We start from the raw sequence: 25,163 nt of genomic DNA, 5'->3' as shown, positions 1-25,163 counted from the left end.
CTAAAGTCCAAGCATGGACGCAGCCCTCCATACTTTAAACAAAAATAACCCTACGGTGACTGGAGAGGTGGATGGTCATATATGAGCCTTAACCGGACTCTGAAAGGGGTGAAATAAGTGAGATTTCGGCATTTTAGCTCCTTATATGGAGTCGATCACACAATCATATGCCGCCATATACTAGACGTCCGGTAACTGGTGATAATCCCCTCATGTGTGGGGTCTATTTGTCTCCAATCAGAGAAATCACACGTTACATTCCACACATAACACTGTGTAATTGTGCCAGTAGTGAGGGGAAATAATGGCGGAAATGTCACTGACTGAGGAGAAGTTTCCATGTAGCGTCTTCACTGCGGATATCATTCCCTGAATGAGGCCCCTGATCATGTGACCATTGACTCCTCCCCTCCTTTGACCTCATCACAGGTCCTGTGCACACAGAGTAGCCATATATGTGGAGTGCTGCTCTGCGGGTGGAGGTAAGTGCTGGAAATTTCCCATTAGATACATACGACCCAACTATGGAAGACAGGAAGTGAGGAAATGTATTGTTCTCACAGTACAGGGCCCCTTTCTTGGCCCCACACAGTGTATTGCCCCCAATATGCCCCTATGCCCCTCATGCAGTATATATGATGCCCCCCACACAGTGTAATGCCCCCAATATGCCCCTCATGCAGTATATATGATGCCCCCCACACAGTGTAATGCCCCCAATATGCCCCTCATGCAGTATATATGTTGCCCCCCACACAGTATAATGCCCCCATTATGCCCCTGTAAGCAGGTGACCGGATAAAACACACAGACAAAAACAATGCGGAAGTAACCAATATAATTATTTATTTCCTGATAATGGGAATTGTGATCACTATGGCAACAGTGAATAATGCAAAAATGGTGATTACGAGGTGAAATATACAATATTAGATATACAATGAATTCTCCGGCTCACTCTCACTGTATTAGCAGCCTCTAACCAAATGTTACTTTAGCTACTGACAAGGGTGATTTTCCTGACTCCTATAGTCGACAACACTCTACTCTGCGAACACCGGCCATAGCAGGGTCTCCTCCTCTTCCCGTTAGGCCATAAGTCCTCCTAACAAAGTCTATCAAGGCTCGCTGGGCTGCCTTCACTTCTACCAGCTTTCACCTTGTCTATTGTACTACCCTTGACCAACGCCTGTACTGACATCAGTGCTGATAGAAATGGCCGGCTCACTCGCGCCTCCTGCTCTTTACTGCAGGCGTATACTACTGAGCGGAATCTCCTCACAGATCATTGGCACATCCGTCTCTTGTACCAGAAGTAATAAGAGCTGGGACTCTGCTCTTCCCTGGCGTAATTTGGACTGTGAGTCTTGACCGGCGCAGGTTAGGTTCTCAGGAATTGACATGCAAAGTCTGGACTCCGGGTCTTGATCAGCGCAGGTCTGGTTCTCGGGCCTTGGCTGGCATAGTCTGGACTCTGGGACTCGTCTGGTGCCACCTGGGTACTGCCACCACAACCAGCTGCCTTGGGCATTTTACCATGGCCTGGTACCTCTGAATGTTCACTGGCACGGTTTTTTTGCTTGGTGCCAAATCTGTTCTGGCTTTGGGGCTATGGCCTTTATAATAACAGGAAACTGTGTCATCAAGGTCACCTGACCTGGTGTACCATCTAAACTCTTTCTTCCTGAAACTCTTTCTCTTCCCATTGATTCCATAGGGTCCTATCTGGATGGCAGATGGCAGTGTTTTTGTACAAATGCCGAACAGCCCTGAGGATTTGTTCTTCTTATGACACATGTTTTTACATCCCTTATGAAGTATATATGATTCCCTTCACACAGTATAAAGTTTCCACAGTACTGGCATGTCTCACACAAAAGATATCACCATACCCCCAAACATAGTATAATCACACAGTCCCACAATTCTCTCCACACAGTATGTTTCCATAGTACCATCATCCCACCACACACAGTATAATGTTCCCACAATAGCAGGTTCCTACACACACAGTATAATGTTCCCACATTACCACCATCCTCTTACATAGTATAATGTTCCCACAATAGCAGGTTCGCACACACACAGTATAATGTTCCCATATTACTTCCATCCCCCTACATAGTGTAATTTTCCCACAATAGCAGCTTGCCATTCACACAGGATAATGTTTCCACTGGACTGGCATCCCCCTCGCACACAGTATAATATTCCCACAGTACTGCCTTCTCCCATTTTCTAATGTTCCCAGAGTACTGCCCTCTACATGCACAATATGATACCATCCACCCCACCGACAAACTCACAGCTACACCATGTTCCAAATTATTATGCAAATTGGATTTAAGCGTCATAAAAATTTAATTGTTTTTTTTTTTCAAATAAACTCGTGGATGGCATTGTGTCTCAGGGCTCAATGGATCACTGAAATCAGTCTTAAACACATGTGATAATTAGTTTTCCAGGTGATTTGAATTAAATCCCAGCCCCCGAGGAAGCCATTGCGAAACGTGCGTCGGGGCGCGTGGCTACAAATGGGCATTAATATGGGTGAGACTACTTAAAATATGTATGGCCCCTTAGTGTTTTAGGTGGTGCATTTTGTATGACAGGTCACTGACCGAAGAACAGTGAGAAATCTCTATGTTACTATTGTATACTTACCTCTAGGACACTTAGGATTTGGACAACCTTATACCTCTGGAGTATATGCACTGGCACTTTAGTTTGGATTGGTATTTTGATTGGGGATATTGCTGATGATTATGTATTAATTTTGCCCATGAGTATGTCTTGTCTGTAGCATTTGTACATCTTGGCATCTGTGGCCATATTCGAATAGCTCTGTTTATACATATTTATAACTTCATGACTTGTGTTTTACTCAATTTTTGCAATAAAAGAATACAATTTTATTCTAATCAAGAAAACTTTTTATTTGATTTTTTGGTGGTGTTTTTGCATCATGTTTGGTGGTTGAATGTTGCTTGGGAGCTCTCCAGGGTTGTACCCATATGTATACGGGTTGCTTTAATCCCAAATTCTTATGATGGTATCTGTATTTGAGATTCTTGTGTTTGACCATTATTAGGCATGTAAGTATCGTAGTATCTAGGCCGCCCCATACTATCGAGTACTCGGGGGCGGAGGGCATTCAGCCGAACTCTGTCACACCTTCTGGGATGCCATGTTTGCTTTTGACAAGAGCAAGTGGTTAAACTGCCAGGGTTTTTGTTGCAACTGCACCTGTGCCATCCCTGCGGTGTATATCTATGTTCTGGAGCCCAAAAGATTTAGACATTTGTGGTTAAAAAATAATAAAATGTGCCTTCAGCTTTTTCCATGTTTTTTTCTTTTTACAAGAACTGTTGGAGTCAATTTTCTTTTGAAACACTTCAATATCTGCTTTTTTCTTGTAATATAGGAAAACCTAAGGGGAGAAATAAACCCCATAAAACACTGAACATGGACACTTTGGGATCAGATAGTTTCTGTCCACGGTGTTTGTGCAAGCAAAAAATGCTTTTCTAAAAGCCTCAGACTTCTGTGTGTGAATCAGACCTAAGATCTAATGTGATAGAAGATTACAGTGCGGCGAAGACGGGAAACCTTCATATAGACGGCCGGTGGTGATGGAGTCAGTGACGGACTCTGGACAAATATGTTTCTAGAGCCGTAGTAGAAGATGAAGATGTCGTCCTCACCATGAAGTAGTTATTTCTCCTGTCACATGTAATGAATATCTCCTGCAGTATTGCTAATGCCGATTCCAGTGTCGGTAAATGAGACAAGAATTAGCGTTATGGAAGATGAGTCTATGAGGAACGTATTCAGCTGCCGACTCCGAGGAAGAAACTGCTTGTTGTCTGTGGCCTAAAATATATAGGTTTTATTAGTAGATGTAAAGGAGGAAACTAAATACTGTAAAATAATAAATCTCCTCATGTGTTTCCCTTATTGTCTCCAGTAATTGTATTATTACACAGGATTTTTATGAAGTTACATCGGCTCATCTTCTTCTCATTCAGGTCTCTACAATATCGGATCCTCTCAGTGAAGATCTTCTGTATAACAGAATTTTCCTGATTTACCCATCAAAGATGGATATGGACAGAGAAAAGGTGGCGGAGAGGATTTTACACCTCACCCTAGCGATCCTCTTCCGGCTTACTGGAGAGGTGAGAGATTCTGATGTCACATTACATCATTCTTATCTATGGAAATAACAGATGGACAGAACTGGAGAGGTGAGGACTCTGGCAGTGTCTATAGTGAGATTTATTAATGTGTCTCTCCATAACCAGGATTACACAGTAGTGAAGAAGACTTCTAGTGAACGCTGTCAGGACCCTGTGTCTGAGGGATGCAGAATACCCCTGAAACCAATCACGGGGCCTCCACCTCACCCCCTGATACATGAGGACATCAATGACCAGAAGATCCTTGAACTCATCTAAAAGATGATTGAGCTGCTGACTGGAGAGGTGACACTGCTGGGAATGCTGGGACATTATACAGTAACACTATGAATGGATTGGGGGGATGACGGTATCATTGTATGTGTCAGGTTCCTATAAGATGTCAGGATGTTGCCATCTATTTCTCCATGGAGGAGTGGGAGTATTTAGAAGGACACAAAAATCTGTACAAGGATGTCATGATGGAGGTTCCCCAGCCCCTCACATCACCAGGTAATAGAACTAAATACACACGGCCTATAATTATCTGTATGTAAAGTATGAATTCAGTCCCTGTATGTGTTTCTTACAGCTCTATCCAGTAAGATGACAACACCAGAGAGATGTCCCCGTCCTCTTCTTCAACAGGAGTGTAAACAAGAAGATCCCAATGTTCCTCAGAATCATCAGGTAGATGGAGAGAAGGTGTCATGAGATCTCTCCTATGATGTGTAGACAGCTGTGAAGGTCTTGTGCTCAGTCTTGTTTTATCCACCAATATTATGTTTTGTACTTGTGTAATGAGAACGGTGGAGATGGCAGAATTAGGGCTGATCATAGATGTGACTTTTCCATCTGTCTGTGACTTTTGCAATATTTGTTTCAGGGTGAAGATCTGACCCATATTAATACTACAGAGACATATGTGAGGGGTGATGAGTGGTGTAAAGAGGAGATTCCTACATATGACTACCCAGGTGAGTAGTGACCACTAAATGCAGAGAAGTCACAGATTCTTCTCAGTCAACGGTTGTGGCTGCTTTATCGTTGGTGTAGTCCGGCCGTATTACCATGGTCACCATTTTGCCTCCCGACTACAACATTCAGCTCAGCCCAAAACTGTGTTCAAATGACTTTGGGCATTGAAAGCCCTTTTCTATAGAACTTACCACCTGGAAGATCCACCTACCCCCTGGGATTAGAAGACTCTGACCGTTACCTGCCAGATCTGTAAACTACAAAGCCAAATGACAGTGCACGTACAGTAGAATCTGCTGACAAGTTAGATTATCACTTGAAGAAATATATTATGATGGGTCTGTAAGAGAAAGCGGAGGGTAATGATGCTGTTGGCTTCCTAGAACCCTGATATCTTTCTGGATGAAACTACCTTCTCTCCTTTCTGTGCTGCTGAATGTGCTCATATGGTCCCTACAAGACCAGGTCCAGTCTTTCTGGGCAAACTTCGCTTTTATGATCAACATTGAATGTGCAGTGAGGCCAAGTGTGAATTTCTGTACAATAGTAACAGTTTCCCTTTATCCTGACTTTTCAATTTGTATTAAAACTAATTTCAAGGAGGATTGTGATAAACTACAGGAAAAACATTACTCCTGTGCCATGATATATCTCTAAGCTGTGTGTGGCTGAAGGCTGCAAAATACATTTATTCACACCTGCAGGAGATGTGTTTGCTCAAGCCCTGGTTTCATGGATTCACTCCACGCCATAAATTCCATTATGTTTTCGATCCTAAGGAATTCAGGTTACTGCACAAACTCTCCTGAAATGGGGAGCAATATTATTTTCTCTAATCTTCTGGTCAGGACTCATAGTAGCTCCAATGGTCCACCATAAATGAGTGCAACTCCGGTTTACTGTTGGAATTCTCCCCTCGTACATATGTTGTTGTTGGAGATGTGACTTTTTTTTTAATTCTGTCTATTTTTTTTACCTGTTCATTCTGTATGATAGTTTGATTGTGGTGAGATTGATCTGCCTGACTAATGTGAGTCTGTATCTCAATGATAGAAAAGCTCTCCATCACCTCTTCCAAATGCCTAAGATCTAAATTTAAAGTGAGCCTGTTAGTAGGTTCCTGTGCACAGCCCTACTGACAGTGTCAGGTCGGCGCCGTTATACTGATTATATAGATACCTGGTGATGAAAGCCATCTTGTCGTTGTTGTTTAACTTTTTTTGTAGTTTTCAGTTAATGAGATTCTCGTGCTCCATGGCGGGGCTGTGGTCTGGGCTGTGGTCTGGGCTGTGGGTGGTGTTGTGGGCGGAGCTGCGGGTGGTGCTGTGGGCGGGGTTTTATGTGGTTCTCTGCTTACATATTCATATGTTTTGACTTATGACTGGTCACTGATCCTTCAGTGATATGCCCTCTATTTTACGTAATGCATATAATAGTGTTGATATTATTGTTGATAATGCCTAGAATATTGTGGCTATTGTGAAGCATAGGAAAAAAAACAACATCCAGCAAAATAACACTGGCGGTGCTTGCCCAGTAGCATCTATCTCTTACTTATAGATGCTACTGCGCAGGCACCGCCATCGCCGGTGACATTTTGCTGGATGTCATTTTTTTCTAAGCCTCACAATAGCCACAATATTATAGGCATTATCAACAATAATATCAACGCTATTATATGCATTATGTAAAAATGAGGGGACAGGTCACTGAGGGATCAGTGATCTGTCATAAGCCAATACAGATGCATACGTAATCAGAGTACCACATAAAGTCCCACAAACAGGCCGCCCACAGCCCCACCTCGAAGCATGAGAATCTCATTAACTGAAAACAACAAACGGGCCATTGTCACAACAGGAAACAAATACACATGCCGCAAGCTGAGTACAGAGAATTGAACCAAAGGAGAACAACGGCAATATGCTTTGAGCTTTAGTAGGGTGTGGTACTTTCCAATTGGCTGAAGTAGGGAGCAGATTACTCCAGCTGGACAGCAGGAACAGATCCCAAATGAGATTGGATACACCATATGAAGAAGCCCTAATATAACTAAATGACAGGAACCCAGAATAGTTTAACCCCTTAACGACCGCCGATACGCCTTTTAACAGCGGCAGTTAAGGGTACTTAAACCACAGCGCCGTTACTTGACGGCGCTGTGGAAAAAGTGAATAGCGCCCCCAGAGTCGGATTTTCTCTGGGGTCTCGGTTGCCGGGGGTAGCCGAGACCCCAGAGAACATGATTCAGGGGTTTTTTACCGACCCACGAGTTGCGATCGCCGGTAAATAACCGTTTACCGGCGATCGCAAAAAAGACCCTGTGATTTCCCTTTTAATTTCTCTGTCCTCCGATGTGATCGCACATCAGAGGACAGAGAAATGGGGTCCCCGATAGCCCCCCGATACTCACCTGTCTCCCCCGGTGCTCCTCGTGGCTCCCGATGGGCGGCGCCATCTTTTTCCGGCAAAAAAATGGCGGGCGCATGAGCTGTGCGCCCGCCGGCCGGCACACGGAGGATCTTTAGGGTCTCGGCTGCCGGGGGTAGCCGAGACCCCAAAGAACATGATGGGGGTCGGTTTTTACCGACCCCTGTTTTGCGATCGCCGGTAATTAACTGTTTACCGGCGGTTGCAAAAAAAAAAAGCGATCTGTCATTCTCTGTCCTCTGATGTGATCGCACATCAGAGGACAGAGAAATAGGGGGATTCGGGGACCCTATCATACTTACCGGTGTCCCTGGGTCCTCCTGCATCCCCTTCTGCCCGCCGGCTTCTTCATCGGGAAAGAAAATGGCGGGCGCATGCGCAGTGCATCTGCCATCTGCTGGCCGGCAGGAGAGAGGAGTTGGGGCTTAAGTTAGGGTTAAAGTAAGGGTTGGGGCTAAATTTAGGGTTAGGGCTAGGATTAGGCTTCGTTCACACTTGCGTCGGTACGGGGCCGTCGCAATGCTTCGGCCCAACGTACCGACGCACGTTGTGAAAATTGTGCACAACGTGGGCAGCGGATGCTGTTTTTCAATGCATCCGCTGCCCAGTCTATGTCCTGGGGAGGAGGGGGCAGAGTTACGGCCACGCATGTGTGGAAATGGCAGACGCGACATACAAAAAAAAGGTTACATTGAACTTTTTTTGTGACGACGGTCCGCCAAAACACAAAGGATCCAGTGCACGAAGGACGCGACGTGTGGCCATCTGTCGGCATACAAGTCTATGGGCAAAAAATGCATCCTGCGGGCACATTTGCAGGATCCGTTTTTTTGTCCAAAACGACGGATGGCGAGGGATGCCACACGACGCAAGTGTGGAAGTAACCTTAGGGCTAGGGTTGGGGCTAAAGTTAGGGCTAGGGTTAGGGTTAAAATTAGGGTTAGGGTTGGGGCTAAATTTAGGGTTAGGGCTAGGGTTAGGGCTAAAGTTAGGGCTAGGGTTGCGGCTAAAGTTAGGCTACTTTCACACTAGCATCGGAATCTCCCCGTCGCAGTGCGTCGGGCAGAGATTCTGACGCTAGAGTTTGACGCACTGCACAACGGGTGCAGCGGATGCATTTATCCAGCGCATCCGCTGCCCCATTGTGAGGTGCGGGGAGGTGGGGGCGGAGTTCCGGCCACGCATGCGCGGTCGGAAAAAGCGGTCTGTCAGGAGCAAAAAATGTTACATTTAACATTTTTTGCTCCCGGCGGTCCGCCACAACACGGCGCAACCGTCGCACGCCGGTTGCGACGTGTGGCAAAGCGTCGCAATGCGTCGCAAATGTTAATCTATGGGGCAAAAACGCATCCTGCAAACAACTTTGCAGGATGCGTTTTTTGCCATAAACGACGCATTGCGACGTCTGGCAAAAAACGCCAGTGTGAAAGTAGCCTTAGGGTTAGAGTTGGGATTTGGGTTAGGGTTTGGATTAGGGTTGATATTAGGGTTAGGGTTGGCATTAGGGTTACGTTTGGGATTAGGGTTAGGTTTGGGATTAGGGTTAGGGGTGTATTGGGATTAGGGTTAGGTTTGAAGTTAGGGTTGAGATTAGGATTAGGGGTGTGTTGGATTTAGGGTTTTGATTAGGGTTATGGTTAGGGTTCAGATTAGGGTTGTTTTGGGGTTAGGGTTGTGATTATCGTTAGGGTTGTGATTAGGATTATGGATTGGGTTGGGATTAGGGTTGGAGGTGTGTTCGGGTTAGGGTTGGAGTTAGAATTGGGGGGTTTCCACTGTTTAGGTTCATCAGGGAGTCTCCATACACGACAGCCAATTTTGCGCTCAAAAAGTCAAATGGTTCTCCCTTTCTTCTGAGCTCTGCCGTGCGCCCAAACAGTGGTTTACCCCCACATATGGGGCATCAGCGTACTCGGAATAAATTGAACAACAACTTTTGGGGTCCAATTTCTCTTGTTACCCTTGTGAAAAAAACCTAGGGGCTAAAAAATCTTTTTTGTGGAAAAAAAATTTTCACGACTCTGCATTATAAACTTCTGTGAAGTACTTGAGCATTCAAAGTGCTCACCACACATCTAGATAAGATCCTTATGGGGTCTTGTTTCCAAAATGGTGTCTCTTGTGGGGGGTTTCCACTGTTTAGGCACATCAGGAGCTCTCCAAACGCGACATGGCGTCCGATCTCAATTCCAGCCAATTCTACATTGAAAAAGTAAAACGGCACTCTTTCTCTTCCAAGCTCTGCGGTGCGCCCAAACAGTGGTTTACCCCCACATATGAGGTATCGACGTACTCAGGAGAAATTGCAAAACAACTTTTGTGGTTTAATTTCTCCTGATACCCTTGCGAAAATAAGAATTTGTGGGCGAAAAATAATTTTTGTGTAAACAAATGAGATTTTTATTTTCACGGCTCTACGTTATAAACTTCTGTGAAGCACATGGGGGTTCAAGTGCTCACCACACATCTAGATAAGATCCTTAAGGGGTCTAGTTTCCAAAATGGTGTCACTTGGGGGGTTTCCACTGTTTAGGCACATCAGGGGCTCTCTAAACGTGACATGGCATCCAATCTCAATTCCAGCCAATTCTGCATTGAAAAAGTCAAACGGCGCTCCTTCACTTCCAAGCTCTGCGATGCGCCCAAACAGTGGTTTACCCCACATATGGGGTATCTGCATATTCAGGAGAAATTGGACAACAACATTTATGGTTAAATTTCTGTTTTTACACTTGTGAAAATAAAAAAAATGGTTCTGAAGTAAAATATTTGCAAAAAAAAAAGTTAAATGTTCATTTTTTCCTTCCACATTGTTTCAGTTCCTATGAAGCACATAAAGGGTTAATAAACTTCTTGAATGTGGTTTTGAGCACCTTGAGGGGTGCAGTTTTTAGAATGGTGTCACACTTTGTTATTTTCTATTATATAGACCCCTCAAAATGACTTCAAATATGATGTGGTAACTAAAAAAAAAATGGTGTTGTAAAAATGAGAAATTGCTCGTCAAATTTTAACCCTTATAACTCCCTAACAAAAAAAATTTTGTTTCCAAAATTGTGCTGATGTAAAGTAGACATGTGGGAAATGTTATTTATTAACTATTTTTCGTGACATATCTCTCTGATTTAAGGGCATAAAAATACAAAGTTTGAAAATTGCAAAATTTTAAACATTTTCGCCATATTTCTGTTTATTTCATGAATAATCGCAAGTAATATCGAAGAAATGTTACCACTAACATGAAGTACAATATGTCACGAAAAAACAATCTCAGAATCAGCGGGATCCTTTAAAGCGTTCCAGAGTTATAATCTCATAAAGTGACAGTGGTCAGAATTGTAAAAATTGGCTCGGTCATTAAGTACCAAATTGGCTCTGTCACTAAGGGGTTAAATCCCCATAAAGTGATTCCATTTTATAAATTGATTCACTGAGGGTTATAATCTATAGGAGGAGTGAATATTTTGACTCCACAAACATTTTCCGGAAATTATCTCGGAATAAATGTTGGAGAGTGAAATTTACACATTTACCATTTTATTACCCAACAAATAGTGCCCAAATTGTGCTCCAGGAAACACACACCGTAAATTAAGTGGACTCTTGTCACTATAATATTGCTAAATACAGGGATCCTAAATGTTGTTTGAGCACACTGCAAGACTCCTAAGTGAGAGCGGATTTTGCTGGATTGGTTAATAGAAAGCTTGTTGCTTTTTAACAGCCTTTGAGCCACTAATAGTGTGGGAAACTCTGTTTTTCCATTGACAGATGATACCTGGGTGGGGACTTGTTTTTTGTGAGATGAGAATTGGTATTATTGTTGCCTACATAACATAACATTGATTGGTTTCTTTTTATTTGATGTTTGGGAGGCAGAATGAACAAACAGTTGAACACCACACACTACTGGTTCATCCAACAAGGTTTTCTATTAGACTGTGAACTGTCATTGTCTTGGTAAATAATTAAAGGTTTTTTACATAAACTGTCCATAAAATTGGCAAACTAAGTAGAAATGTTCAAAAAAATATGATACTCAAGTATATTTTGTTAAAAATATATATATTTTTTATCTTAGCAGATGACTATACCAGGAGATCAGAGGGACATCTACGATCTTCAAGTTTTAAATCTGATGATCTTGAGATCCTACAAGATACAACTGAAGTGACTGCTTTTACTCCATATATACCATCATCCCTTCACAGCAAAGATCTGTCAACTGATCCTATGAAACAGGTCCCATCTTCTGATTCATTACCGAATAATAAGGATAATCAAAGTCACAAAAAAGGCATTAAAAACGAACTGCTCCTAAAGCAAAGAAGTCATTTTCATGTTCAGAATGTGGGAAATGTTTCAACCAGAATTCAGAACTTGTTACACACCAGAGAATTCACACAGGGGAGAAGCCTTTTAACTGTTCAGAATGTAGGAAAAGTTTCAAACAAAAATCATGTTTGGTTAAGCACCAGAGAACTCACACAGGGGAGAAGCCTTTCTCCTGTTCAGAATGTGGGAAATGTTTCAACCAGAAATCAGAGCTTGTTGCACACCAGAGAATTCACACAGGGGAGAAGCCTTTCTCCTGTTCAGAATGTGGGAAAAGTTTCAATCAGAAATCAGAATTGATTAAGCACCATAGAACTCACACAGGGGAGAAGCCTTTTTCCTGTTCAGAATGTGGGAAATGTTTCAAACAGAAATCAGATTTGGTTAATCACCAGATAACTCATACAGGGGAGAAGCCTTTTTCCTGTTTAGAATGTGGGAAAAGTTTCCATCAGAAATCACATTTGGTTTATCACCAGCGAACTCACACAGGGGAGAAGCCTTTTTCCTGTTCAGAATGTGAGAAAAGTTTCAATCAGAAATCAGATTTGGTTAAGCACCAGAGAATTCACACAGGGGAGAAGCCTTTTTCATGTTCAGAATGTGGGAAATGTTTTACCCATAAATATAATCTTGTTACGCATCTAAGAACTCACACAGGGGAGAAGCCTTTCTCCTGTTCAGAGTGTGGGAAATGTTTTAACCGGAAAGCGCAACTTATTAGACATTAGAGCAGTCACACTAGGGAGAAGCCTTTTTTCTGTTCAGAATGTGAACAGATTCATGTTTCCTTCAATTGCAACCAGTCGTCCTGTCCCTGCAGTTGAAAAACACCCCCATAGCATGATGCTGTCACCACCGTGTTTCACTGTTGGGATTGTATTGGGCAGGTGATGAGTGCTTGGTTTTCTCCACACATACCGTTTAGAATTATCACCAAAAAGTTCTATCTTCATCTCATCAGACCAGAGAATCTTATTTCTCATAGTCTGGGAGTCCTTCATGTGTTTTTAGCAAACTGTATGCGGGCTTTCATATGTCTTGCACTGAAGAGAGGCTTCCACCGGGCCACTCAGCCATAAAGGCCCGACTGGTGGAGGGCTGCAGTGATAGTTGACTTTATGGAACTTTCTCCCATCTCCCTACTGCATCTGTTGAGCTCAGTTACATAGATCTTGAGGTTCTTCTTTACCTCTCTCACCAAGGCTCTTCTCCCACGATTGATCAGCTTGGCTGGCTGGACAAGTCTAGGAAGACTTCTGGTGGTCCCAAACTTCATCCGTTTAACCCCTTCGCGACCCAAACTGTTTTCAGTCCACTTTACACATATGCAATATATCCGTCAGGTATGTGCCAAGATGGGCAATATTCACCATGCTAGGCGGTAATAAGTGACTAGTTTGCATGGATCAGATATATCCTGCCGACACCCCACAATAATAAACTAAACATACCATGCTAAACACATGGATGAAATACAAAAAATATGGTTCAGGCAAAGCAAACATTGATTTTCAGATATTAAGGAGTGAAGCCCATTTGGGCACATTCCTGACGGATATATTGCATATGTGTAAAGTGGACTGTTTTGTGGAGTATGAGCTATGATTACGGATGGTCTATGATTATTGTTGCCATACAAGATTTCTGCAAAGTATTTTGTATAGAGTGTGTTTATCCAAAAGGCTCTCTTCATCCCTACTCTATTATACAATGTTTTCCAACCTTTTTTTAAGAGGGCTGTGATAGGAAAGTGAGGGATAGACCATGGGGGCTCCATATCGATCTTTAGGGAACGAACCTCCACAGCCAGGTAGGGATTTATTTAGGTGTATTGTAGGGAATCTATAGGCAAACTAATGTTGGTCAGTGTATTATATTGGTATTAAACCTTCTTTTTCATTGTGTAGGAGCATTTTAAATATTTAAATAAAGTTAGTTTTAAAGGGAATTTATGTCTACACGCTTAATTTAATTCCTGGTTAACCTTATTTTGATATAAATCAGGAGACAAGTAACCCACACTCTGCTCTCCCTTTTATCCATGTGCTTTATTCCTATCCTCCTATGTTCCCTTGCCATCCACGTTCACCGCACCATCCCCCCTCCATCACGACTCATATACGTCAGCTCCTCTCTCCTCTCCCCCATGTACAGCTCCCATGCACTTCTCACCTTCCTGATAAAACTCAGCCCATTGTGCCCAAACACACTGAACAAAAAACTTTGTACAATTCCAAAAACTACTTGCTCTTCATCCTCATACTCCTTCTGATCTCGGGGGATATCTCTCCTAACCCTGGTCCACCATCCCCCAACCTCAACCCCTATCCTACCTCATATCACAACCTACTAATCTTTTTAATATTACTTGCACTCCTTCATATCCTTCTTTTAATTGTGCCCTTTGGGATCCACGGTCTGTATGTAACAAACTTTTTTTTTTCTGCACAATTACTTTCTGAACATTTCTCTGAATCTGTTGGCCCTCACTGAAACCTGGATTCAGGATTCTGACACTGTCTCCCTTGCTGCCATTTCCCATGGTGGCCTACAATTCTCCCATTCCCCGAGACCCACAAACAGACATGGTGGTTGAGTCGACATACTCCTGTCCCCACAATGCACCTTCCAGGTCATCCCCCTCGTTCCATCACTCTCATTCCCTTCTTTGAGGTCCACACAATGAAGCTCTTTCGTCCCCTCTCCCTAAGAGTAGCGGTCATATATCCGCCCCCAGGCTCGCCCACCCAGTTCCTTGACCATTTCTCAGCCCCACTTCCACATCTGCATCCCAGCTTCTATCACTAACCACTTCTCTCGGCCTCTCACAGCTCTCAACCTCTGAAACACACAAAGATGGTAACACCCTTGACCTGGTCTTCGCCCGGTTCTGCTCAATCTCCTACTTAGATAACTCACTGCTTCCCCTCTCTGACCACAACATTCTCTCCTTCACACTCACAATCCCTCACCCAACCCAGTACACTCCTACCTACCACACATTCAGAAATCTACCTGCCATTAATTCTCATACACTTTGAGACTCCTTACACTCATCACTGTCCCCAATCTCCTCTTTTTTTTTTCCTGATTGGCTGTACATCACTACAATGACACTCTTAGAAGCACCCTGGACCAAGTAGCTCCCCTCACCCTCAGAATCTCCAAGCACAGAGTAAAACAGCCCTGGCTCACTCTCCACATTTGATCCCATCACAGAAATAGAAGTCTCTAGGTTCTTCTCCTCGTCCGACTACATGCACTACTGACCCCATTCCCTCACACCTCCTCCAGTCGCTCTCTCCATTCATCACAACTCACCTAACTACAATCTTTAATCTCTCCCTCTTCTCGGGCATCTTCCCATCCTCTTTCAAATACTCTATCATTACTCCACTACTAAAGAAACCCTCACTCGATCCATGTTGCACAAATAACTACAGACAAGTCTCCAACCTTCCCTTCATCTCTAAACTCTTGGAGCACCTGGTCTACTCCTGCATTACACTTACCTCTCCACTTACTCCCTCATCGACCTTTCACAGTCCGGCTTCCACCCCTTACACTCAACAGAAACTGCACTCATCAAAGTGACCAATGACCTTCTGACAGCAAAGTGTAATGGTGACCATTCTCTGCTCATTCGTCTCGACCTGTTTGCAGCTTTTGACACTGTTGACCACCATCTCCTACTCTCTAGGCTCCAGTCACTAGGCATTAAGGACTTTGCTCTCTCCTGGTTCTCTTCCTATCTTTCTGACCGCTTCTTCAGTGTATCGTTCGTTGGCTCTACTTCATCCTCTCTTCCTCTCACTGTCGGAGTACCTCAGGGCTCTGGCCTTGGCCCCAACCTCTTCTCTCTCTGCACAGCCCCAATTAGACAGACCATCAGCAGACTTGGCTTTCACTACCATCTTTATGCCGATGACACACAACTATACACGTCATGGGCATGCATTCCAGCTTGAGATGCATCAATCCAGTATGGGAGCAAATGATCTTCCGGACCATGTGTTCCAGCGCTGGAGTACGACACGCATCACATCTAAATTCAGATGAAGAAAAGGACAGCGCCACACCAGGAAGGGAAAAAGCAGCTCACATTTAATTCTGCCTCCTGCGGCAACGTTTCGGTCCGAGTAACTTTGTCCATCGTATCATATCTAGTCCGGGAGCTCCAGCACTGAGCACTGACGCGCACTGTTAAATGTGTGTAATTTCCAAGCATTTGCTTTGGGACTTGGAGCACCCTCCAGTATGCTTCTATCTATGAGTCCCAGCGTGGAACGCATTTGAGAGATAGACCTGCACATATCCAGCCATTAGCGATCTTGCGGTGCGGAGCATGCGCAATAATATTGTGTGTTTGTGTTCATTTAACAGGAAGTGAGGGACTGTTTGAGGAGTGGTCTGGCCAAGTGGGCTATTGAAAAGGACCCTCTGACAGAGGACACATGTACATTGTATATCATGAGTTGACATCATTATATCGGGCCTCCTGATGAGCCAGTATTACAATTCACTTGACCCGAGTAGCGGGCATCTTAGTGCTCGCTCATCACTAGTAAGGATGATTCTGAGAAAGGTCAGGAATCAGCACAGTACTGCAAGGGAGAACCTGGTAAATTACCTGAAGAGAGCTGGGACCACAGTCTCAAACATTACCGTTAGTAACATACTATGCTATCATGTATTAAAATCCTACAGGGCACACAAAGTCCCCCTGTGCAGGCGCATTTGAAGTTCACCAATGACCATCTTGATGATCCAGAGGTGGCATAGGAGAAGGTCATATGGTCAGATGAGATCAAAATAGAATGTTTTGGTATCAGCTCCACTCACCGTGTTTTGAGGAAGAAGGATGAGTTCAACTCTTAAGAACACTATCTCAACCTTGCAGCATGGTGGGGGAATCATGATACTTTTGGGGATTATTTTCTGCAAAGGGGACAGGATGACTACACCCTATTGTAGAGAGGATTGACGAGGTCATGCATTGCGAGATTTTTGGACAACAACCTCCTTCCCTCAGTAAGAGCATTGAAGATGTGTTGAGGTTGGGTCTTCGAGCAGAACAGTAACCCGAAACACACAGCCAGGACACCTAAGCAGTGGCTTCGTAAGAAGCATTTCACTGTCTTGGAATGGCTTAGCCAGTCTCCAGACCTGAACCTAATAGAAAATCTTTGGAGGGAGATGAAATTCAATATTGCCCAGCGATAGCCTCAAAACCTGAAAGATTTGGAGATGATCTGCAAGATTTTGTCTCTCACAGTTGAAGTGTACCTACGATAAAAATTACAGCCCTCTCCATTGTATGTAGGTCGATATGTTTCCTGTTGGGAGAAGGCGCCTTCAAATATGAGAGATCTGGAGCAGTTTTAAAATTTCAGTTGACAGGTGTAAAAAACTTGTTGATTGATATAGGAACCGATTGATTGCAGTTATTTATTCCAAAGAGTAAGCAACCAAATATTAACTTGAGGGTGCCAACATTTTTGCTTGGCCTAGTTTTAGAGTTTTGTGTAAAATTATGTTAAATTTGCCTGGGTTGTTCCAATACACACAAAGGAAATAAACATGTGTATAGCAAAATATTTGTAACTGCAATAATTGTCCAGCAAAATTACAAAGGTGCCAACACTTTCGGCCTTTACTGTAATAATTGGGTCCTTATCATGGATGATTGTAACCATGAGACAAGAATCTACTGGCTGTGCTGAAAGCTGCAGGTTCTTATCCACATTTCAAGACAATTAACCTCTCAGTTGGTAAATGAACCAATCAGGGGAGATAATCTGCTGCATCTGGTCCTGTCAAATAGACCAGATACAATTTCAGAACTACAGGTCCATGAGCATTTGTGTTGCATCAACCATAATATGGTAAGTTGTAATGTAATATTCAACAAAACATTTCTATGGGGAAATGTAAATACCTGGAACTTTAGGAAACCTTAGTTCAACACATTAGGGAAGAGCTTAATCGTGCAGACTGGGACCACGTCATGGTAACTGGAGACAAGGAACATAAATGGGGAATGTGTAAGGATATACTACTAGAATCCTGTAGAAAACCTATACCCTGTGGTAATAAAATGTCCAGGAATAAAAGAAAACCATTATGGATGAATAGGTACAAAGTTTAATACGATAAAGGGCATTCAAAATATATTGACCATTGGCACCTATTACTTATATAGAGTTCCGATATATATAATGTTTATTTTGTACAGACCTGTGACATACAGGTAATGGAGCTTCCAGCCACTTATCATTAGTGACCCTTTGCACCTTGTACTATATAGAGTTCCAATATATATTATGTTTATTGTGCACACACCTATAGCTGATCTGACTTGGGGCCAATATCTGACCATTATTAAAGGGACAGTTACATGATTCCTAATAATTTAATATTAGTGCTGTAGCTATGCATATTCCTTTGTCTTCCCAATGCAGGCACTATAATTTAGGATATACCTATTCCATTATAGGCTTTCCACACTCACCATCTTATGCAAGGATATCTCTTGAACAAAACCTTCCAGGTAATTAACTGGGATCTTCTTACCAACTAATGTTTATTGATAGAAACTATGATTCACATATGATGCGTTCATTTCCCCAGACTTAACAAATCGCACCTCCAGGGAAGAAAAATCCCTGTCCAGAAGAGAATACCTACTGTGTGGTATGACATACCATAAAAATGACTTTGTGCTTCCTGTATGACTCTATACTTACTCTGTTTCTTATGAGATTCTGTGCTTCTTTTACACTGTCTCAGATACTCTATACTAAAATACTCTTCTCAACTACAAATCTCTCTTGCTCTTAAGCTTTTGACAGTACATTTTGGTTTCTGATTGATTCTCTGATGAGATATGTACTGTATATAATCAAGCAAGTAACACTAAGGCTACGTTCACATTAGCGTTGCGCGCCGGTGCGTCGGCGACGCAACGGTGACGCAACGCACGACGCACAAAAACCGCGCGCAAAAACGCTGCGTTTTGCGACGCGTGCATCGTTTTTTGACGAAAATCGGACGCACGAAAAATGCAACTTGTTGCATTTTCTTGCATCCGACGCTAGCGTCGGAAACGACGCACGTGTCGAAAAACGCAACCAAAAAAACGCACGCGTCCCCTATGTTAAACATAGGGGCGCGTCGCCGCTGCGTCGACGACGCAACAGCGACGCACATTAGCGGAACGCTAATGTGAACGTAGCCTAAGACATTTGCCGTGGTATTATCTTTTTGCATTGTATATATGTATATAAATCACCCACATGTATGTGTGCCACATATACATGTTACACCGCTGTATATACCTATGTTTTATCTTTGCTTCAATTTAGCAACTGTTGTGAAAACGGCTGAGCTGGCCGAAACACGTTGACATTCAAAGGTTGCTCTTATTTTTTTTACTTTAATAAAATAAATCTTGTTTGCATTCAAAAGCAGTGTGCAATTGATATTTAATCTATATATTCAAAATATCAAAGACTGAGAATACAGAAACAGCATTTCAGGAGTATAAAGATCTCAAGGTAGCAAAGTTAGCTATTCAAGCACAAATCACCAGAGTGACTAAAATAAACCTATTTTTTTCATAAATGCATCAATGCCAAAAAGGAAAAACCAGATGGTATCAGCCCCTTAAATGATATAATAACAAGATAATTATAGTGGACAAAGTAAAGGCTGATATATTAAACAGACACTTTTAATCCGTGTTCACCAATAAAGTGACTGTTCCAGACTCATTTGTACTTCTATTTTCACTTTTTGTTTGATTCTTTCTTATTATTAATTTTTAGCTTCATTTTTTTTTTTTTTTTATATTTATTTTCAAATTTAATTTTATTATTTTTCTACTCAATATTTCTCCTTTCATCCTCTCACACAGTGTCAGTATTTCCTTCTTTATTTATTATCTGCAAACATTTGCACAAGTCCTTAACATAATGTACAGCACCTTGCAAAAGAAATCAGCCCCCTGGAACTTTTCAACCTTTTCCCACATATCATGCTTCAAACATAAAGATACCAAATGTAAATTTTTGGTGAAGAATCAACAACACGTGGAACACAATTGTGAAGTTGAATGAAATTTATTGGTTATTTTAAATTGTTGTGGAAATTCAAAAATTGAAAAGTGGGGCGTGCAATATTATTCGGCCGTTTTAACTTAATATTTTGTTGCGCCACCTTTTGCTGCGGTTGCAGCTGCAAGTCGCTTGGGGTATGTCTCTATCAAATTTGTACATCGAAAGACTGAAATTCTTGCCCATTCTTCCTTGGCAAACAGCTCGAGCACAGTGAGGTTTTATGGAGATCGTTTGTGAACAGCAGTTTTCAGCTCTTTCCACAGATTCTCGATTCGATTGAGGTCTGGACTTTGACTTGGCTATTCTAACACCTGGATACGTTTATTTGTGAACTCCCAGGTGGCTTATTAAATAGGAGGACCAGAGTTATTAATATAAAAAATAATTTATTGAACACACAAAATAAAAATAAAAAATACAAAGAAAACGAAATTTCATATATAATGTATAAGCATGGAAAGATGTACTAGATAGTGTGATCCCTATAGTGCACAAAAACGCCGTGGGGTCGTAAACCTGAACTGCAAACGGTAATGATGCACCATATAAAAGTACAATGACTGGCCTGGATATAAATGAGTATAAGCACTTATACTGACAGGTACGGTAAGAAAGTTCCTCCACTACTCTGTTAAATAACTCCAGCCGTGCACCAAAACCTCAAGATCGTCAAGAGCACTTATTGCCACATGGCAGCAAGTATATATAGTTAAAGGCTAATTACCCATAGTCTGTGTGATGCAGTCCAGGACACGACCTCACTCCCCGACGCGCGTTTCGCGAGAATAAATCTCGCTTCCTCAAGGGGGCCCACTATCTAGTACATCTTTCCATGCTTATACATTATATATGAAATTTCGTTTTCTTTGTATTTTTTATTTTTATTTTGTGTGTTCAATAAATTATTTTTTATATTAATAACTCTGGTCCTCCTATTTAATATACTACTTCTGAGTTAATATTTCTTTGTACTAGTTCTATACGCTGGTTTTCTTGTATATTATCCCAGGTGGCTTGTTGCAAAGTTTAAACGGCACTTTTTATGGATATCTTCAAGAAATGGCTTTCTTCTTGTCACTCTTCCATAAAGGCCAGATTTGTGCAGTGTACGACTGATTGTTGTCCTATGGACAGACTGTCACACCTCAGCTGTAGATCTCTGCAGTTTATCCAGAGTGATCATGGGCTGCATCTCTTATCTCAAACAAGGAGGAAGACTGATCAAAGTTTAGAGGGATGGCCAGGTCTTGGTAAATTTGCAGTGGTATGATACTCCTTCCATTTCAATATGATCGCTTGCACAGTGCTCCTTGGAATGTTTAAAGTTTTGGAAATCATTTTGTTTCCAAATTCGGCTTTAAGCTTCTCTACAACAGTATCACGGACCTGCCTGTTGTGTTCCTTGGTCTTCATGATGCTCTCTGTGCTTCAAACAGAACCCTGAGACTACCACAGAGCAGGTGCATTTATACGGAGACTTGATTACACACAGGTGGATTATATTTATCATCAAAAGGCATTTAGCACAACATTGGATCATTCAGAGATCCACAATGAACTTCTGGAGTGAGTTTGCGGCACTGAAAGTAAAGGGGCCGAATAATATTGCAAGGCACTGTATGTTCATGTCAAACAGAAAATTACAATCCATGCTAAAAGATGAGAAAAAAGAGCTTGCACTCTGCAGGCTGTCTTCAAATTTTACTCCATACAGCTGACCCCTTCATTTGGAATTAGGTAATAATGAAGGAAATTCTAATGGCTAAAAGATATGAGGCCCTGCATTAGAAATGAGGAGATTTGCAACCGAGATAAGACTTTGAAACACTGTAAAGATCTTGGATCTCTTTGCTTACTAGAGATTAAGAAGGGAGGTATGCATTAACTGCGTCGATCTAATAGATAGGAAAATCATATTTTCAGAAATGGGATGAAGTGGCGAATGCAAAGCATGGTTTAACATCGCTGATGACCAGAATCCTGTCAACAGAATAAGGGCCTGATAGACAAGGCTATACCTGTCATATTTAGCCTCTATTAAAAGATAAAAATCATGATTAAAAACTTACGTCGATATCGAGCACCTGCAACTCTGAGGAGCAAATATATCATCAATGTAGAAGATCTCAATTTTCTGAAACTGAAGCCACATCCCATGTCCAACCCTGTAAGCATTCAAGTTTGGTTGTATGCGTGTAGCTTATGAGCTAATAAAAGGCAAAGTACTTGGAGTTCATTGTGAGTCCTCTCCATTTTCCTGGAGGGCTTCCCTTCATAAATCTGAAGCCATTGCTGTGATGACAGGTTTAATAATTTTCTTTTGTTTATCCTTTTATTTTATGTAATGGTATATTCTGTATTGTTTTGTACAAATTGTAAAATCTATTGTATATTTTTCATAAACACTATCTTTCTGGATAAAATATAGCATTTAATAGTTCTGGTCATTTTGTTCTGTAAACCGCATTCTTGAAAACCATGTGCTACCAATACCAGGCCCCTCCATTCTGCCTGTACAGGCTGGTGGTAGCAAGAAGTTCTTTGGTTATCGTGGAGGTACCAGTGACCATGTCGTAAAATATATATATATATATATATATATATATATATATATATATATAGTGATACAGTGCCCAATGCTGCAGCTAGGGGGCGCTATATGTGCTTCTCAGGATAGGCATGGAGGAGTAACTGTAATGGTGATAATGAGATAGTGGCTGGCATTATTGTAAATGGCCGGTATGTGTCGCAGAGGGAGTCTGCACTGTAAGCCAGTAATGTTGTTGCTCTGGGACCTATAGTCCTACAAGTATTTGTATAGTTGTAAGGGGAGGCTTGCAGGGATTGTCGGAGAGCTGGGCGCGTCTGGCTAACCACACATACCTCCCGAGGGGGTGGGGTTACAGTTTTATAATGTGACCATGGTGTGGTCACATGGTTTCTGTAGGGAAGAGTGTTTGGATCTGTATGGTCCATGTACAAGGTCCTGGAGAGCCTATGTGTTGGGAGTGATATCTCCCTGAATAGCACGTGGTGGGGCTTTGGCACTGAGTGGCCTGTGAGTTGGACGGTCCCAGCTGGGAGACAGACATCCTGAAGAGCGCACAGAGAGGCCTGTGTGTTGGGAGGTCCTGGGAGTAGGGCCGGATCCCTGAACAGCATACGGATAGGCCAGAACAGAGTCAGTGACGGCCCTGCTTTGGGGGAGCTACCTTCCGTCTGAGGATCTGGACTGTCGGGGAGCACACTGGTCACAGGGACAGTGATCCCAGTTCGGCAGCTTTCCCAGGAGAAAGGACTGACAAGGAGTCAGCAAATGGAGCAGGAGCTCCCGTAAGGTGCATCCACAGACTGTTGGTGCTTAATGTGTTCCATGAACTAATGAACTGTGAGGCAATACGGTCACCCATGGCAACTGGATGGAGTATGGTCCAGCATGTTTAGTGTCTGTAAGATGTAAGTAATGTAACGAACTGTTTGTGGTTGCGGTTTATGATACCAGAAGAAACCGGATAGACTGTTTTGTGTTAAAAACCATGCCCGTGTGCATTTATCCCGTTGCTTATCGAATATTCCCCAACCCATTAGTGATCGAAGCATCACATATGGTGCTACACTGCGGGCAACGGTCCAGGAAGCCCGTGTGGACATGATTGTTGTAACTCGGGGGGGGTTACAAAGTTTGCTGTGGATCGGCGGGTCCGCGAAGCTTACAAGCGTCTGGCTGTAACTCGGCGGGGTTATGAAGAGTTGCTGTTGATCGGTAGGTCTACAAAGTCTGCGGTGCAGAGCCTTGTGGAGAGGAGCTGCTATTGCAGCAAGAGGTTCTGCAGCAGCCAGAACTGCAGTTGCAGCAGCAGAGGCTTGTGATCGGCAGCCAGAGTTGCCGGCGGGTTGTGACTGCAGCAGGAGCTGTGGTAGCGCTAGCAGGAGCTGGTGAGGTTTTGTGAGAGGACATTGGTCCAGATTTTGCAGACTCTTAAAGGGCCAGTGCCGACCTAAAAATACAATTTTTTTTACTGTGTGAACTGGGGCCTGAGAGTACCGTGGGGGAGTCCACGGGGTGTACCCCAGGGAAGCGGTGGTGACCCTAAAAGTGGGTGGTGACCCAAACAGGGGTGGATGACCAAAAAGGGTGGAGTCCCAAAAGGGGCGGTAACCCAAAAAGGGATAGTTGCCCCAAAAGGGGGCGGTAACCCAAGGAGGGATAGTTGCCCAAAAGGGGATGGAGTCCCAAGGGAATGCTAGTTTCCCAAAAGGGGTGGAGCGTCTTGAATTTGAACTGTTCCCTGGAGCAAGAGCATTATGTGTGTCCAGTCTGCTATGTGAACTATCCACCCGGTGAGAGTTTATGGGGGTGTGCCCTGTGGATGCACGAGAAGGAAATGTGCGGACTGGTCGATTCTGGGAGCCCAGTGACTTTAGTGAGTGTTGCACCCAAGGCATTTGAACTACCCAATAGGATGGTCAGGGTCACCTGCATTCATGGGCGCACTAAGGACTATCTAGTGGCCAGGGTACCTCCACAGACTGTTGGTGCTTAACGTGTTCCATGAACTAATGACCTGGGCGGCATGATGGTCACCCATGGCAACTGGACGGAGTAAGGTCCAGCATGTTTAGTGTCTGTAGGATGAAGCCGTATGTAAAGTGATGTAATGAACTGTTCGTGGTTGTAGTTTATGATACCTGAAGAAACCGGATAGACTCTTTTGTGTTAAAAACCATGCCCATGTGCATTTATCCCATCACTAAGCGAGTATTTCCCAACGTGTTAATGATTGCGGCATCACAATATATATCCTGTATATATATATATATATATATATACTGTATATATATATACATACACCACCGTTAAAAAGTTTAGGGTCACCCAGACAATTTTATGTCTTCCATGAAAACTTATACTTTTATTAATCAAATGAGTTGCCAAATGAATTGAAAATCTAGTCCAGACATTCACAAGGTTAAAAAAAAAGATTTTTATCTGAAATGATAATTTTCTTCTTCAAACTTTGCTTTTGTCAAAGAATGCTCCCTTTGCAGCAATTACAGCATTGCAGACCTTTGGCATTCTAGCAGTTAATTTGCTGGGGTAATCTGGAGAAATTCCCCCCCA

General features: G+C 42.8%; 2 protein-coding genes across 2 annotated transcripts; both read left to right on the top strand.

Moving 5' to 3' along the window:
* The first annotated feature begins 439 nt into the window (after positions 1-439).
* On the top strand, positions 440-4,457 carry LOC138666426 (oocyte zinc finger protein XlCOF29-like). Its single transcript, XM_069754648.1, has 3 exons — positions 440-482; positions 4,029-4,178; positions 4,305-4,457. The coding sequence occupies exons 1-3, from the start codon at positions 456-458 to the stop codon at positions 4,455-4,457; spliced, it is 330 nt and encodes a 109-aa protein (XP_069610749.1). The 5' UTR covers positions 440-455.
* A 7,433-nt stretch (positions 4,458-11,890) lies between these two features.
* LOC138663246 (oocyte zinc finger protein XlCOF22-like) lies at positions 11,891-13,866 on the top strand (the record flags this gene model as incomplete). The annotated part of the gene is made up of 1 exon (XM_069749415.1): positions 11,891-13,866. A coding segment is annotated over one exon (762 nt), but the record flags the coding sequence as incomplete, so codon positions are not given.
* Between the last annotated feature and the right edge of the window lie 11,297 nt (positions 13,867-25,163).

Source organism: Ranitomeya imitator, chromosome 2, assembly GCF_032444005.1.
Source record: "Ranitomeya imitator isolate aRanImi1 chromosome 2, aRanImi1.pri, whole genome shotgun sequence".
In the NCBI taxonomy this organism is placed as follows: Eukaryota; Metazoa; Chordata; class Amphibia; order Anura; family Dendrobatidae; genus Ranitomeya; species Ranitomeya imitator.
The sequence above is the reverse complement of the archived record's forward strand: the minus strand, read 5'-3'. Positions and strand labels throughout refer to the sequence as shown.